Below are 16556 nucleotides of genomic sequence, written 5' to 3' on the forward strand. Positions count from 1 at the left end.
CCTGGGCGGTTCCGGCGGGAGCCGTGGCGCCCGCGGCCCTGCCGCTGCCATGAGCCGGCACAGCCGGCTGCAGAGACAGGTGCTGAGCCTGTTCCGCGAGCTGCTGCGCGCCGGGCGCGGGAAGCCGGGGGCCGAGGCGCGGGTGCGGGCGGAGTTCCGCAAGCACGCCTGCCTGCCCCGCTCCGACGTGCTGCGCATCGAGTACCTGTACCGCCGCGGGCAGCGCCAGCTCCAGCTGCTGCGCTCCGGCCACGCCAAGGCCATGGGCGCCTTCGTCCGCCTGCGGGGCCCCGCCGAGGACGTTGGTGGCGCTGGAGCCCCGGGGATCCTGTCTGACAGCAGTCACGGCCCAAGGAGCCCTCACGACAGAACCGGCGCAGCCGAGACGCGGCCCGACGGACGGTGACAGGCAGATAAGAAGAGCTCACTCGGTGGCGCAGGGGAACCAGGGAGCCCGCCTGACTGCGTGGGGAGACCGAGGAACCCGCCTGATGGAAGGTCCGAGATCTTAAAGACTAACTTGATGGGTCGGGGGGATCCGAGAGCCCTCCGGGTGCCGCGGGGGCCTAGAGACTCTATGATGGACGGCGAGAGACGCCCAGCCTTTCCTGATGTTTGGTAACAGGTCGCCCCCTCCCCCATGAGGGTTTGGGACGGCCTGGGCCGCCAGCAAGCCGCACAGTGTCAAGCCGGACAGTGTCAAGCCGAGAGCTACTAACCCCGAGGCATGGGGAGCTGGGACGCCCCCCTCCTGGACGGAGAGTCTGAGACACTCTTCTCTTGACCCCTGAGAACATACCCGCCCCTGGCTGCTCATGGAGACTCCCCTCTCCTGCATTTAACTCTGAAAAGAGCAGACTTTCTGCTAAGGTTTGGGAAAGATGCCCCGATAAACGGCGAGAAGTCTGGAATCCCCCTTTGGAAAACTTCCCCCATTAACTGTGACAAGCCAGGACCATGAGGAAGGGGCCAGGGGTCTCTCACCCAGGCTGATTAACAAAAAAGCCCTCAAGACCCCTACTTGATGGTTCTGGGCGGCAACCCTGATTTCTGTGCCCCTTCCCCCTCAGACTGTTGAACAAAGGGAATAAAATTGGGGGTGTGCATACTTCTCTGTTGGTAGTCTTAAACATTTTATGTATTTGGAGATTTTGGAAGAGGCCCCCGTCATACACACTTACCAAGAAGTGACCCCCTGGGAGGGGACAGGTGTGGGGAGCTGACTCTCCCTCTGAAACCCTCTAGACTGGCAGATCGATTGAAGCATCATAGTTCTCTCTCCTGGGCAAATCCATGGAGGGGACTTTTTCTAGCTTGACCTTCAAGAGACTCCAGTTGACTCCTTAATGGAGGGCAAGGATTCAGCCTCTTTGTGCAGCAGAGGAGATGGAGCTGAGGAGGCCTGGCTCGTATCCCCTAGGGCAGTAGTGGAGATCTCAAACCCTTTTTAGTGTTTCACAAAACCTGGAAACTTGTCCTCAAACCTGGCTGAAGAGACCAGCCTCTTCAAGCTGGGATTTTTGTCAAGCAAGGCCCTGGGGTGCGGGAGGGAAGAGGGACCCACAGACCGCAGGCATGGTCTCTCCCATGTCCCATATGGACCTGCCCTAGACATTCTCTGGGGTATAGCATTTTGCGTCTCTGAGCTGTATTTGCACCCATGTCACTTGGGTAAGTGGAAATGAATTCTTGCAGCTGCAGTCGTTGGGGGGAGAAGGGCCTTAGGAAAGGAGCCCGGACCTTAGACCTAAGGGAGGCTGGACAGGAGAGAAACCTAGTCACTGCCGTTATCCCAGTGGGGAGCCAGGTGCCCAAATACTTATAAAGTGGGGGTGAGATTTGAAGAGTTAGAAGGAGTTTGCCAGAAAGTAGGAATAGGCTTCTAAGCAGGAGGACTAGTGTGGGCAAAGGCCTGGAGGGGGCAGAAGGAAGAAATGCAGGGTCCCAGCTGGGCCTGGAGGGCCCAGAGCACAACAGGGCTGTGGGTCGCTTGCACATGCCTTCGACTCCAGCTTTGCCTCCTATCAGCCCTCGCCGTGGGACCTCAGCCACCTTGTTCGTCTCTCTCAGCTTCAGTTTTTTTCATCAGGGTGATCTTGTTAATCTGCCCTGGCTCCATCTCAGAGTAAAAGCCAAAGTCCTGGAAGTGGCCAACGGGGTCTCACCCATCCAGCCGGTTACCTCTCAGCTGCATCTCCTACCCACACCCTCACTCCTGGCTCCGAGGTCCTGAGCCAAGATAAGCCTGGGTTGGGAGCTTCTGGCCGGGCTGCAGGCGGTGATCAAGTTGCCACTAGGGCTGGGCATCCGGGTCCGCAGGGGCAGAGACATTCACCGAGTGTTAAAGATGAATGGGGTTTGCCAGGTAGAGAGGACAGGGGAGGGGATGCCTGATATGACATTTGGGGGAGGTGTGGAGGTGAGCAGCAGTCAAGAGCATGGATCCCGGGACTGGAAGTCAGGGTTTGAGTTTCAGCTCCTGTACTTACTGATGACGTGCCCCCGGACAAATGACTTAACCTCTTTGTGTCTCAATGCACTTGTGAATGGAATGGGTATAATAAAAGTGCCTCCCTGATGTGGCCATTACTATGATACAGTGACTTAAGCACGTGTTGTGGCAGCAGGTGATGGTGGCCCCCCGTGACCCAACACTTGAGTTCACTCGGAGCTGCAGAAGCGGGTTCCCGGGAGGCTGCCGGCCTCCTGCCCTGAGCCTCTGTTCTGCGTGAGGGCTTTCTGGGATGTGGGTTCATGCCTTGGAGGCAGCTCCCAGTCTGTGGAGGACAGCAGACCCCGGATGAGTGCCCTGGCCTGCCTCTTATCTGGTGGCGCATTTGCAACACGTGTTCTCAGGTTCCCCAGACACCCACCCCCCTGACCCTCCACCCCTGTGGGTTTGAGCCCCAGTTGCTGACGTGGTTACCACTCCAAGAATGCCTTTGTTGGCTTTTCCCCCTGCCCTGCCTCACTCCCCCGACTCCCTCGCTCCTGCCTCCTGGGATCACCTCCCAGATAAACCACCACCCGAGTCCCCGCCAAAGAGCATGCTTATGTGTCAAGCTTGGGAACAGGGCCCAGTACTCAGCTGACACTCAGTGTGTCTGCTGCCGTTTTTCCTCTCTGCTAAGGCACAGGGTCAGCGTCTCACCCGTCTGTTAAACAAGAATCTCCTGATCTAAAAAAAAAAAATTGCTGTAAAGGACATATGGAAATTGGAGTCATTTGGAATATGGATGGAGTTAAAAATAGAACTGAATTGAGTTGTTAAATTTCCTGATTTTGATAACTGTACTATAATTGTGTAAGGGAATGCCCTTGTTCTTAAGACACACGCACTGAAGTCTTTGGGAGTAAAGAGGCATCGTGTCTGCAACTTACTCTCAGATGGTAACAAAACATATGCGCGCATATAAATAGACTAGCAGGAGTACGAATGCTAAAGCAGATGAAGCACGCTGTTAACAATTGGGGAGTCTTGGTAAAGACCGGATGGAAGTTACTGTACTAGTCGGAAAAGTTTTCAGTCATTTAAACAAAAAGTTACAAAAATCAAAAACTAAAAACGTCAATAGTTTGGGCACCAGAGATCCTTACGTACAGGACACATTTTCATAAACATGAAACCTGGATTATCTGAGACTTGATAAAACCAATCTGCTTCACAGATTTTGCCATCAATTAAAATGAAATGGGGCGGGTGCGGTGGCTCACGCCTGTAATCCTAGCTCTCTGGGAGGCCGAGGCGGGCGGATTGTTTGAGCTCAGGAGTTCGAGACCAGCCTGAGCAAGAGCGAGACCCCGTCTCTACTAAAATTAGAAAGAAATTAATTGGATAACTAAAAATATATAGAAAAAATTAGCCGGGCATGGTGGCGCATGCCTGTAGTCCCAGCTACTCGGGAGGCTGAGGCAGGAGGATCGTTTGAGCCCAGGAGTTTGAGGTTGCTGTGAGCTAGGATGACACCACGGCACTCTAGCCCGGGCAACACAGTGAGACTCTGTCTCAAAAAAAAAAAAAGAAATGAAATTCCTGCATATTTTGGCCTTTGAAAAAATAACATCTGGTCTCACTGGCAGATTCCGATCTCCACCCTCGGGGGAATCACAGGTTACTAGCATGCGTTCTTGTCCAGGGTCATAATCTCAGCTGTCCCAAGGGACCAAGCCATTGACCAGATGGGGTGGCCCAGTGGCCCCTTGGGGAACTCTGGGAAACTCACTGCAGTGGACAAGGAGCCACCAGCCACAGCTACAACTTCCCATCGCTCCGGCTCAGCACCCTTCCTTGAACAGCAACGTCCTGGGTTTGAGTGATGTGGAAGAATGACTGGAATTTTTTTTACAGGGGTAAACGTTTTGTGATTCCATTTTCAAAGAGTCCTGATCTTCTGGAGAAGCTCCATGAATGGGTAGAAGACTCTGATGTGTAGAGTTGGCTTCAAAGTAATCTAGGGAGAGGGGAATGGATGCTTGGGAGAATGAAACAGGACGGGTCTTGAGTGGCTACTGGTTGGAGCTAATGATGAGTTCATGAGGACCTGTGGTGCTGCGCCTTCTGTTTTTGTACAAGTTTAAAAATTACCAGAGTGAAAGCTGGGAAAACTGCAATGGCCCCCATCCTACTCAGATTGGTCCTCACCATGGCCTCACCTGACCCTGTCACCTCAAACCTCATCTTCTATTCTCCCCTCCACTCAGGCTTCAGCCACACTGGCCTGCCCACAGGCAGACACATTCCTACGTCAGGGCCTTTGCACTTGCACCTGGTTCCACCCTGAATGCTGTTCCTCAAGGTCTGCATTGTCCAATACAGTCGTGAGACTACCTGTGACTTGAACATTTAAATGTGGTTACTGTAACCGAGAAACTGAATTCTTAATTTTGTGAAATTTAACACACTAACTGCCATGAGAGTTGTATTTAACTCATTCTAGTTTTGACCCCAGGGCCATGGGAAGCACATATAAAATCTTGTTGATGTTCTTATTGTTACAATTAATATGGACAATTTAATTCTAAAAATGTGGATTAATTGAATAGAAGTCAATAAATTTCGTGTTTCTATTTATGTTTACCTTTAAATTACACTCGAAGTTTTTATTTTATTTTCACAATAAAACACTGTGGCCCTGAAGAAAAGTGTCTGATTTTTTTTGTGTGGCAGTCAATGCGTTAAAAACTGAAGGTAGTATAAAATATTTTCTCTGTTACACAACTTTATCGTTTTCGTAGGACTACATTTTATTTTATCTGCCAAAAATGTAGCATTCAAATCGAGATGTTCTGCAAAACAATATTTCAAAGACTTAGTAAGAAAAAAGCATGGTAAAATATCTTATAATTTCTGTATTCACTATGTACTGAAGTGATAATATTTTGGATATATCAGGTGAAATAGAATATAAATTGTATTATTAAAATAAATTTCACCCATTTCTACTGTTTCAATGTGACTACAAGAAAATTTTAAATTACACTTGTGGCTCGAATTATATTTCTGTTGGACAGCACAGTTCTAGAAGTCTGTGTGGCTTGTTTCCTCGCTACGGTTTGCCGTAATGGCATCATTATACCATAATGGCCTCACTGTCTCCCTGATGCCTCCTTCCACCACCCTGTTTGAATTGTACCCCTGTCCCCTTGCTCACTTTATTTTGCTCCCTTAGTACTGTCACTTGCTACATATTTTACTTATTTTTTTTTAAATTTATTGTCGCTTTCCCCGACTAGAATGTCAGCCTCAGAGGGACGAGAATTTTAGCCCATCTTGTTCAGTGGCCTGGCTCAGGCGGGTAGTCAATGTTTGTTGAATGAATGAATGAACGTATGACACAGATTAGTTCCATTACCAGGCCTATTGGCTAATATTGCCAAGACTCTGCCGGCTCTATTTGCGATCCCAAGGGGACCACGCCTTCTCCTTTGTTGGGGGTGGAGGCTTGGCTTTTGAAATGGGCCCACCCAGTTTGCATCCGGACTTTTCTCTGAACGTGGGGTGGACTCTCCCAGAATCTGCTGCTTCCCCCACCCCTGAGTGTCCATTCCTCCTTCTAGCAACAACTCCTTGATTTTCTCTGGAGACCCACCCCTCCCCCATTTGCAGTCCCCGTGGTCAGGCAGGGCTGACTGCAGCCCCCAATGGGAGTGAGGCACGTGACCCAAGCCCGAGCAACCAGCCTTGGGGCTTCGGTTGGCTGCTAAATTGGGGGGTGTGTGGCTGGAGATTCTAAGGGCCACTGCGGCCGCCACTAGGATAAGAGTGAAGCTCTAGCAAATCAGAGGAAAGAACTGAGACACAGAGGCAGCATTTGAGCCTCAGAATCTTGCTTGGCCTGAAGTCCTGAACTTCTCAGTTACCCACAAAGACAAATTCCCATTTCTGTTTAAAGTCAGTGAGAACTGAGCTTCAGTCATTTGCTCCCTGTGGCCTCAGCCAGCGACGTCCCCTCTTTGAGACTGTTTCCCATCCTGTTGAGTGAGGCCACAGCATCGCGCGGTTGAGAGTTAAAGGGGAGGGGGCCCATGTCGAGGGCACATCGGGGAGCCCAGCACAGGGCTCCTCCTGCCTCTGTTCTTGGGTCCAATGCTGCCCCCGCCTCTTGTCCCGATACCTTAATCTCTGGGGAGACTGGACTCCAGGACTGAGCCCTGGCATTTCAGCCCGGTGCTTGCAAGACACCCCCGCCCTGCCCCTGCCCCCGGACCAATGACGGCCCAGCCGGGAGCCCACCACGTGGAATGGGTGTGAGTGGGGGCTGCGGCAGGTGCTGTTGGCAGCTCACCCGCGGCATCATCTGCATCCTTCCCTGCCTGCCCCGAGCTTCCTGTGGCAGGCACCTGTGCTCCTCTGCCTGAGGCCTCCTCTACCTTCTCAGGCCAGACAGGCCGGAAGTGCTGGGGCAGTAATGACTCCAGGAAGACCCCTCAACATGCAAGATGGGAGCTGGCATGTAAGGGCCACGACTCCTCCGCCCCTTTAGTGAAACAGCTTCGAGCTGTGTTCCATACAGCTTCCCAGAGGTCCCCAGTGGGACGGTGCCCAGAGCAGCAACCAGCTCATTAACTCCACCACTACGACCAGCTTTTCCCTCCCAGGCTCGCTTTCTCACTCCCCTCCCAGGCTCGCTTCCTCACTCCCCTGCAGCTCTTGCAAGGATCACCGTCCAAACACAGTACTTGCGCTTGGATCTTCGCGTCAGGGTCGGGGGCAACCCCACCTGAGATGGGCTGATTCCGTTCTGTGTTCTGTGCTCAAAGCCAAGGGCTCTGCGCAGACATGAGGGCCATATCCTAGATTCTGGACGCTCAGGCACACGATGTCCTCACACGTCCTTTGACAGGGACCATTTATTACTGGGCTGCGTACTCAGACTGGGGGGAGACCATTGACGTAGCTGAGCACCAGGTAAGGTGTCCTGGCCAGTCGGGAGTGAGAGCAGCAGAGGACCCCGGACATGGGCAGGAGCAATGTGGCACCCACCAGGAGGAGAAGGAGAAAGAGGAGGAGAAGGAGGAAGGCCAGGGGCCACCTGGATGCAGGATCGGGAGCCCTGCCAAGGGAAACGCAGTGTTAACTACGTGGGTGGGCTGCCGCCACGAGCCCTGTCCACCATACCCCCGACCCGTCTTCTGGGCACCTCACCCGGCATCCACCTCCAGTGTCACATCCTGGAGACTGGAAGATGCTTGCCTCTTCTTGTCCTAAGGGTAGACAGCAGCCACAGCAGAATGGATGGAAGTGACACTTAGTATGAACTTTCTCTTACTACCATAGACCTACCGGGCTGGTCTCATTTCTTCCCCTTTCCTGGCAGCCCCGCTATCCCCCGGACCCCAGTGGACGGGGAATATCTCCAGTGTGGTGGATGTCTGTTCGTGCCCGTCCTCCAATCCAATCAGTCCCCCCTTTCCTCATAACAGTGGCTCAATTTGGGGTGGCGGAGTCATGCTTTCTACTCATTAAGTAGAGACAGCTTTGGGTTCATGTGCAGCTGACCCCCGCCTCCTCCACGTCCACGACTGGGCACATGACCCAGACCTGGCCAACCCAAGCACTCGGATTCCTTCAGGGTGCAGCCCACGGCCTGAGCCAGGCAAGTGGGACTTGGGACTTTGGCTGCCGCTGGTAGGTCAGAGGCACTCTCCTCCCCCGGGTGGGTAAACCAATGGCAAGTGAGGGTGTAGTGGCCGGGGCAGCCATTCTGCTGAGAAGTAGAAGCGACAAGAGGGAGGGACTGAGCCCTGATGGGGACCTCATTTGAGGTCCGAAATTCGGCAGTGCCTGGACTTTTCAGTTACGTGACAAAAATAGCATCCCCTTTTCTATGTCGTTCAATTGGTTGGGTTTCTGTCACTTGCCATCAAGATCCCTGAGTGCTACACCCGGCTGAGGACCAGCTCACCTGAGGCTTCCGGAGCAGGGAGCGTCTGCGGTAACCTGCGAAGTGTTTCCGGTGGCTGAGGCCGGACACGAGCACATCCTGTGGGGAGAGACAGGCACGTGGCTCTTGGAGAACCAGCAACAAAGAGACATGGCTGGGCAAGGACTAGGATGGGGGTGCGCATGAGGCGAGATTCCGGGGGCACAGAGAGATCTCACGGGACAGACAGAGGGCCAGAGCCAAAGAAACCAAGAGAGGAGACATTATTCATTCATTCATTCAACAAATATTTAATGAGTGTCTATTACATGCCAGGCACTGTTCTAGAAGCTGGGGACTCAGTGGAGATGGAAACAGGCAAGATCCTGACCCCCATGGAGCTTCTATTTTAGTGGGAGGGAGAGACCATAAATCAATAAACACACGTATGAAGTCGAACTGCGCTAAGTGCTGTTAGGAACTAAAGATCAGGGTCGCTAATGTTTGGAGAGATGGCGTTGGAGGAGCGGCTGGAAGGAAGGGAGGCGGTAAGCCGGGCACGCTTCTGGGGGTTTCCAGGTGGGAGCGAGTTTGGGGTGTTCGCACAAGAGCCAGGAGGCCAGCACAGCTGCAGCAAGGAAAGCAAGGGGCAGAGGGAGAGAAAATGGGCCTGAGATGTAGACAGAGACAGACAGGAGAGAGGGAAACGGTGAGAGAGACACAGAGATGAAGAGAGACAGAGATAGAGAGACAGAGCCACCGACACCTCGAAAGGGAAAGACCCGGCTGGAAGGCACACGGAGGTGCCCTCTGGTTGCCTGGGGGAGGAGGGTCCCTCAAGAGGGACCGCTCTCACCTCGAGGCCTCGTCCTCTGCCCTGGGGGACCCTGTGGCCACACAGCTCACAGGGGGCCCCTGGTGTCCAGGCTGTCTTTTGCCCCAAGGGTCCGAGGCCCCCAACGTCCCCTGCAGGGTCCCACTCCAACTCTGCGGAAGCGGGGAGGCTGCTGGGCGCCCAGGGCCCCCAGACCCCACCAGGTCCTGGCCCGTCCAGGTCCCCCTCGACCTCCAAGTCCTGGTCCAGCGTGTTGGCCTCCTTGTTGAACACCTGGGTCAGAGGATAGAGGTCATGGGAGTCGGGAGATTGGGTTCAGGACCGGGGGCCATCAGGGCGGGCCATACCAGGCTGTAGCTGACCAGCTGGGCCTGCAGCTGCCAGAGCCGTCGGAAGATGGTGTCTCTGTGGGCTCCGAGGGCCCTTAGGATCTGCTCCAGGGATGCCCAGGCCCTAGGCCCACTCCGCTGTGCCAGCCCCTCGCCGAACGCCAGCAGTGCGTCCACACGCTCGGCCGCCCCTCGGAGGTCTGCCTGCAGGGCCTGGCGACATGTGGTTGGACATCACCCCCCCACACACACCAGGGACACCAGAGACTCAGACCTGGAGTGAGCCCTGTCCCCACTTCCTATTCAGAGACCTAGAACATGCAATAAACCCATTTCCCACCCCAAAAAGCTGGCACCCACCCTCCCCCATCCTGGCCCCCCACGGCCCACCTGCAACTCGACCATTCCTCTCTGCGCCAATGCCCAGGGCCCCCGGCCTCGCTCCAGGTCCTGCAGCCGGAGCCCCATCCCCACTAGGCAAAGGTGCAGGCTGTCCTGCTCCGCCTCCAGTACGTCCAGGCCAGAGATGGGGTGCTGGGGAACACAGGGGTCTGCATCAGGACCAGTGAGCCAATCAAGCACTACGCTCACCCCAGTACCACCCCTCTTCTGCAGGCTCCTGCCTTCTGGATGCTTCCCTGCAACACAATCCACGTCTGGGTCTACACCAGGGCTGCTCCCACTTAGGGGCCTTCCCAGTGGAGCCAGGCCTGGGAACATCTAATCCAAGGTCTTCGGGTTTTCAAAGCTCCTGGGAACCTGGACACGTGTGGCTTGGAGGTCTGGACAGGGAGGAAGTCACAGAGCTGGGTACCTCCGAGGGCTGCACCAGGACCGACAATGAAATACTTCCCTCCCAGTCGGTAAAATAACGAAATACTTCTATACTGAATGGTAAAGAAACACTTTCCTGAGAGTCCCTCCCCTCACAGATGCCCAACACCTTTCCAGAATCATCCCCTCACCTGCAGTGCAGAGGAGGCCAGATCCTGGGGGACAGAGAGGAGGTGGGAGCCGGCACAAGGGGTCTGGGTCACCTCAGCTCACCTCACAGTGTTTGCCTCCAGCTGGGTCCTCACGGGAAGAGGGCGTTGACAATCTTGGGGGGCCAGCAACGGGCTCAATGCCCCTTAGCCCACCTTGGAAGTGCTCAGGAGGGTCCAGGGAGTCTTGTCCCTGTTCCTGGGCCTGCCCCTGCCTGGGAGGTAGGGGACAGTGGGCACATGAGCCTCAGTACCTCATTTTCCACCCAACCCTTGCTCCATCCCCGGCTCCCTCTCCTGTCCCCGGGTGATTATAGTCACAGCACCCCCTACCCTCAAATGGCCCTTGCTACTGCCCCCATCCTCTTGGGAACAAGCTTCAAAAGCCCCAGCCCCCACCTGACTCTGTCCTTCTCAGATGCAGGGCAGATGGTGCATCCAGCAACGTCTGGCTCCCTGGGGACTCCAGGGCGGTGGTTGAGCAGCTCTGAGGGGAGCCTAGGGCCCAGAGTTGGGGACAGGGCCATAGCTGGGGGTCTGGGCACAGAGAGTCAGGTGAGGACCTTTTCCCTAGCCAAGGGTGTCCCCCAGACCTTCTCAGCTGGACTCTCGCAGGCCTGAGACTGCCGGAGGGGCCCAGGGGCAGGCCTGGCTCCACCCCTTCCGAGGGAACCTGGGCCCAGGTAATTTGATGCCCAGCTCAGGTGACAACAGCGACTTAACTCCTTCCTCCCCAACAGGATCAGTAGCTAAACCTCCCAGCATCACTCAGGACCCACACATCCAACCGCCAGGGCCTACCCACCCACTTAAGGTCCCAGACGCGGTGCCCCTTAGGGACCCAAGCATCTCCCCCCACCGCCGGAAAAAAAACACTAAAACCAAGGAAAGATATGTTTGGTTTATTGGGAATGGGTTTTTTTCCTGTGGTTCCAGCAAAGTTGTTGGGAAAATAAATAACCCAGGGGAGCCGCCTCCGCTCCAGGGTTCCAAGGTCACAGAATCACTGACAGCCCCAGGGTGGGCAGGAAGCCGGGATCCGAACTGTCCCCAGCCTGGCGATCACTTGCTGAGCAAGAGGCCGGCGCGCAGCACGCGGGGCACGCGGCGGATGGTCAGCGAGACGCGGGTGTCGCGGACCAGGCGGGCCCCGGGCCGCGCCGACGGGCAGGCGGCCGCATTGGGCGGCAGGGAGGCGGCGTCGAGCTCGTCTGCCCGGGCGGCGGCGATGCCGTGGAGGAGGCGCGTGTAGGCGGTGCCACGCAGCACCAGCAGGCTGCGCGGTTCCAGCAGCAGCGAGGCGACGGGCCGGGGCGGGGGCCGGGGCTGCGGGGCGGGCTGACGGTCAGCGGGTCTCCAAAAGTCGGGGGGGTCAGCAGGCTTCGGGGGTCAGGGGGCAAGGGTCAGCGAGTCCCCAGGGACAAAGGCTCAGGAGCAAGCGTGCTCCCAGGGATGGAAGCTTTGGTGGTTCAGGAGTGAAAATTGGCGGATCCTGGGGCTGCTGGGGAAGGCAGGGGGTGGGACACAGTCCCTCGTGGAGGGGGAAGGAACTAGGTTGCAGATGGGGGCGTCAAAGGGTCAGCAGGCCGTGATGGCTGCAGCTGGGATCTCCTAATAGCTGGAGCTGGGACTGTCTCCCTAGGAAACACAGGCACAGCTGGGCTGAGAGGGCATGGCTGAAGCCAGGACCCCGCGGGACAGTGAGGCAGAGGTTCCAGGGAGTGGGCATACCCAAGGACATCCGGATGTTAGAGGACACTGGCACAGAAGGGGGGGGTGTCAGCATACCCAGGAGCACGTGGGGCTAAAGGGGAAGCCCCAGGGAGGAGCAGGTCAGGGGAATCATGTCCAGGGAAGTTTCTGTGAACACTTAAGTGTCAGAAATGCATCACTCAGAGACAGAGATCAGCGATGGTGTCGTCAGGGTATCTGGGGGGACCCTGAGCAGCAAATCATGTGTCAGGGGTCCAAGGAGAATCTGGGTGTCCTGCACCGCAGATCACATTACTGGAGTGGCAGGATGTCAGTGCTGCAGTACCCTGTGCAGGGGACAGGGCCGGGACATCTGGGAGGATGTCGGGGCGCCCATGAGTGCATGACAGGGGGGTATCTAAGGACGTCAGAGTGTCTGCTGGAGTACTGGGGAGCCCTGCATGGGCTATCTGTGGACCTTGAGCAGCTGGAGCACTCTGAGCACGTGTGGTCAGGAGGTCTAGGGGGTGCATCTGGGGGCATCTATTCAGCAGGTTGGGGCACTGGGGTGTCTGTGGAAATTATGGTATGTAGGGTACCCTGACAGCAGATGGACCTGGTGTCTGGGAGGAGGCAGTTGTACCCCATGAAGGGACAGAGGAAGGTGTCTGGGTGTCAGGAGAACCTCAAAGGCAGGTGGGATCAGGTGATCTTGGAGGATGCGGGATGTCGGAGTGGCCACAAGCGGCTGGGGTAGCGTCTCAGGCCCACCTGTTCCACAGGGTCATCATCCTCTGGCTGCCGCGGCTCGTAGAGGTCCAGCATGGCGTGGGAGCCCAGGCTGATGGTGCTGACAGTCGGGTAGTACAGTGGTCCATCCTCATGGGGCTGGGGAGTGGGCACCAGGGCTGGGCAGGGCAGGGGTCCACACCCCCCACCCTTTAGGTTAAAAGGGGGCTCCCAAGCTGGGGACAGGGAGGTGAATGCCTGCTTGGGATAGGTGGCTACTTGATGAGTGTGAGGCTGGGCAAGCATGATGCCCAGCCCCGTGATGGCTCAGAGGTCTGGGGGGAGGCAGTTACTGTGGGGGTCAGGGTGAGGATATGTGGTTACCATGATGCCCTCCCCTGGCAGATACTGGTTCACGAGGACATGGTTAGCCGGGAGACCCCCAAAAAGTCTGAGGTCAGACACTTTGTCCACGTAGCGCTGGAGCCATGGGGGCAGCCGCTCAGGAACCATCCCCCGAGGATGGGGGAGCCCACCTGGGGAGGGCAACAGGGTCCTGAGGGCTTCCCCATGGGACCTGGAGCCCCCATTAAGGATATCCCAGTGATTGGAAGCACCCTGACCCCCTCAGGGACCACTGGACCCTTCAAAGGCTTCCTAACTTCTCCAGACCACTGGACCCTTTCAGATACTCACAACCCATCGGGAAATCCCTAACCCTCAGGACCTCCACTGACCCCTCAAAATCATGTCCCCTGAGACCCCTTGAGCCCTCAGGGATTCCCTCCCCACCAATGTCTTAAGACTATTGGATCTGAGCCCCCTGCTCCAGCCCACATCCCAGAATCGCCCGTGCCCCCAGCCAGGGACACTTACCCCAGTTCTGTAACTTCCTCCCGGAGAGCTGGGTCCACTTTGGCTTTGGGGCATTAAAAACCTAGCAGGTGGAGAAGGGGTCACCCCTTTTTCAGGACCACTCCTCCATTGTTCTCCCACCCAGGCCAACAGAGGCCTTTACCTGGGGTGGAAATGGGTCATCTCATTGTCTGTGGGATCATTCTCTGGGGTAGTGTGTTCCCGGGATTTTGTTTTTTGCCTTCTTTCCTGGGGAGGCTTTTGGCCCCAAAGCCCACCTGTGTCTGCTGGGATTGAGGAAAGGAACCAGGACTACACAATACTGGTCTGAATCTACTCAGTTCTGGGGCTGGACTGGGCTCTTTCAGCCCAGCAGCAAATACTCTATACTCTAATTTCCTGATTCCTGGGCTATCTGAAGACAGTCTGAGTTTTAGAAGCTCTTTGTTTCTAATGCCTGGCAGATGGAGTGTGCTGTACTGGGCTATCTCAGTACAGCAAAGAAAGTACTTTGAAAACCCTCCATTCCCAAGATCCCAATAGTCTAGAATGGACTGCCTCAATCCAAGAAATCTATACTGTACTCCATAATCGCTTCATTCCTTTCATGGTTGTAGAGCTGGACTAGGCTATTTCAGCCCAGGGATTCTATAATATGTAAATTTTTCAATCCCCAGAACTCTAAGGTCTGGAATGGGCTATCTCAGCACGAGAGTCTGTGTTCTGAAGCTAACTCCTTCCTGGGATTCAAGCTTGAGTAGGCTACTACTCCAGCACAGGGAAGATCTGTGCTCTGTAACTAAAGCTCTGGGGCTGCAAAGGGCCATCCCAGTGCAGGGTCTCTGAGCTTTGTAAATTATCTTTCTCCAATCCTTAAGAACAGAATACAAATTGGGTCATTTCAGCATAGGTGGTCTGTGCTTGGTAATCTTGTTCCAAAAACGCTGGGTCTATGCTGATCTATCTTGACTTTACTCTCTAACATTCTGATTCCTAGGCTAGCTCAAGGATCTGAACTGGGCTGTATCAGCCTATGTTTATAACCTCCTTTCCTCTAAGCTAGCAGGATCGGGCTATCTCATTACAGGGAGTATGAGCTCTGTAACTTCCTTGCTCTTGAGACTCTGGGGTTGCACTGGGCTACTCCCAAACAAGGAATCTGATCTCAGTAACATCCTAGTTTTGAAGGCTGGACTGGGCTATCTCAGTACAGGAAGTCTGAGCTTCATAATAACCACCTCCTTTCTAAGAATCAGTTTGGTTTCCCCTAAGCCTCCTAGAAAAATCTTTTTCTGATATGCCCTTGCAGGTCCTGAGAGAGGAAAGGGGAAGGTGGGAGATGGGTGCTGTGTGGCACTCTCCTTTCTGCCAAGGTCTTCACTGCAGCCTTGGGGGCTCTCATACAGGGGGCAGGGGTTGGGGAGGGATATGGGAAGAGGGAGAAAACAGATCAGAAGGGAACTGGGGTCACCTGTCGAAGCAAATACTCCTCCTCTTCCTTGGAAATGAAATCAGGGACATAGTAGATTACAGGTGGTGCCTAGGATAGAGAGAACCCCCCCCTGAAGGTGTGGCCCTTCCATCCATACAGGGGCCATATCATTGCTGAGCCAACTCTCCCTCTGGCGAGAGGCTCAGGATGTCAGGCCAGGATCTGAAGTCAAGGAACCAATGCCCATTCTGGGGTAGGGTTGGGGGTAAGGCTGGACTCTGAAGGTAAGAATCCCAACCCATGAACCCAGAGTCAGCCTGCCTATCCCACCCCACCTCTCACCCACTAGTCCCCACCTTCACCCTCTGCACCCCCATTCCTGACAACCTGCTCCACCCTGAATGGTTCCAGGGTTGGGACCCTGGCGTCCTGCTCCTCCATCGACACCAACTCCTTGCACACAGTCCTGTGGGGAGGGAGGACGCACTGAAGTCACTAAGCCTCCCACCCGCAGGCCATGATGCAGCCTTCCACCCCATCACCCGCCAGGGCCTCACCTCAGCGGTGAAACTCACTTGGCCTCTAAAACCTGAGTCCTCAGCATCTCAAAAGCTACACAGCGAGCCCCTAGTCTCCCTGCCCGAACACAATGAGTACCCAGAATAGTCCTCCAAAACTCCACCAAGGGCCCATCAAACTACACATTTGTCCTCTCAATCCTCTCACAGAGAACATTCTCTGACCCCACCCCGAACCTTTCTCAAAAGGTCCACACGTAAACCGCAGGGCTGCGCCCCAGAGCCCCTTTAAACACCTTAATTTGAGACCCCACTTCAGACCCACAACCAGGATCCCGGCTCTCTAACAACTGGGGGCCCCCGTGGGCCCTCCTCCGGCCCTTTCAGATCTCTCATTCTGAGCACCCTTGTGCCCCGAGTCTGAGCCTCCTCAGACATGTCCACTCTCAGCCTCCTTGGATCCCCGACTCCGGACCTCAGATTTCCTTTCCCGAGTGTCCCTTTGCTCCAGCACCCTGAAGCCTTTAGCCCTGGGCCTGACTCCTCTCAAACCCTCTTCTCTCTCTGAACCCCTCAGTCCCCCTTTTAGGATCACTCCCTGAGCCTCCTCGGACCCCTACTCTGAGCTTTCTCGGATCCCCACTCCCAGCCCTTTTGGACATCCATCTCTGCCCCGAGCACCCCCAAAACTGACCGTACACCAGTGTCCCCTCCAATTTCTATATTCACCACCCCCATTCCCCTCCCAGCCACTTCCGGCCCACATTATTGACGCAGAGTGCTCAGGCCAATGGGAAACCTCAGCGGCCTTAAGGTCCCG

At 55.4% G+C, this 16556-nt stretch overlaps 3 protein-coding genes across 5 annotated transcripts; 1 reads left to right on the forward strand and 2 right to left on the reverse strand.

The window, feature by feature from the left end:
* Positions 1-1088, forward strand: SDHAF1 (succinate dehydrogenase complex assembly factor 1). The gene has a single exon (XM_012651563.1). It carries the CDS (start codon positions 50-52, stop codon positions 404-406), a length of 357 nt encoding a protein of 118 aa, XP_012507017.1. The 5' UTR covers positions 1-49; the 3' UTR covers positions 407-1088.
* Positions 1089-7369: 6281 nt separating this feature from the next.
* Positions 7370-11037, reverse strand: SYNE4 (spectrin repeat containing, nuclear envelope family member 4). 2 transcript variants are annotated; one of them, XM_012651564.1, is made up of 9 exons: positions 10910-11037; positions 10575-10725; positions 9918-10061; positions 9546-9740; positions 9220-9471; positions 8810-8827; positions 8406-8507; positions 7646-7704; positions 7370-7553 (listed from the first exon to the last, which is right to left on the reverse strand). In XM_012651564.1, exons 1-9 carry the CDS (start codon positions 11035-11037, stop codon positions 7370-7372), a joined length of 1233 nt encoding a protein of 410 aa, XP_012507018.1. The 2 variants fall into 2 exon arrangements, with proteins under 2 accessions (XP_012507018.1, XP_012507019.1); XM_012651565.1 differs by lacking the exons at positions 9546-9740; positions 9918-10061.
* A 360-nt stretch (positions 11038-11397) lies between these two features.
* Positions 11398-16488, reverse strand: ALKBH6 (alkB, alkylation repair homolog 6 (E. coli)). Of its 2 annotated transcripts, XM_012651567.1 has the most exons (7): positions 16431-16488; positions 15606-15684; positions 15258-15326; positions 13808-13868; positions 13316-13467; positions 12974-13090; positions 11398-11836 (listed from the first exon to the last, which is right to left on the reverse strand). In XM_012651567.1, exons 1-7 carry the CDS (start codon positions 16472-16474, stop codon positions 11573-11575), a joined length of 786 nt encoding a protein of 261 aa, XP_012507021.1. In that variant the 5' UTR covers positions 16475-16488; the 3' UTR covers positions 11398-11572. The 2 variants fall into 2 exon arrangements, with proteins under 2 accessions (XP_012507021.1, XP_012507020.1); XM_012651566.1 differs by lacking the exon at positions 11398-11836 and having other exon boundaries at positions 12979-13052; positions 16431-16471.
* Positions 16489-16556: the final 68 nt, after the last annotated feature.

The sequence above is a fragment of the Propithecus coquereli genome, unplaced genomic scaffold (genome assembly GCF_000956105.1).
Source record: "Propithecus coquereli isolate 6110/MARCELLA unplaced genomic scaffold, Pcoq_1.0 Scaffold358, whole genome shotgun sequence".
NCBI lineage: Eukaryota > Metazoa > Chordata > Mammalia > Primates > Indriidae > Propithecus > Propithecus coquereli.

Coding starts and splice junctions, on each gene's coding strand:
- SDHAF1 (XM_012651563.1), top strand. CDS start 50: ATGAGCCGGCACAGCCGGCTGCAGAGACAGGTGCTGAGCCTGTTCCGC.
- SYNE4 (XM_012651564.1), bottom strand. CDS start 11,037: ATGGCCCTGTCCCCAACTCTGGGCCCTAGGCTCCCCTCAGAGCTGCTC. Junction 10,062..10,574: donor CTGGAGGCAAACACTGTGAG/GTGAGCTGAGGT, acceptor TGTGTTCCCCAG/CACCCCATCTCTGGCCTGGA. Junction 7,554..7,645: donor ACACTGGAGGTGGATGCCGG/GTGAGGTGCCCA, acceptor TTCCCTTGGCAG/GGCTCCCGATCCTGCATCCA.
- ALKBH6 (XM_012651567.1), bottom strand. CDS start 16,474: ATGGGGGTGGTGAATATAGAAATTGGAGGGGACACTGGTGTACG. Junction 15,685..16,430: donor GGAGGGGACACTGGTGTACG/GTCAGTTTTGGG, acceptor CCCTCCCCACAG/GACTGTGTGCAAGGAGTTGG. Junction 11,837..12,973: donor ATGATGACCCTGTGGAACAG/GTGGGCCTGAGA, acceptor CCCGCCCCGCAG/CCCCGGCCCCCGCCCCGGCC.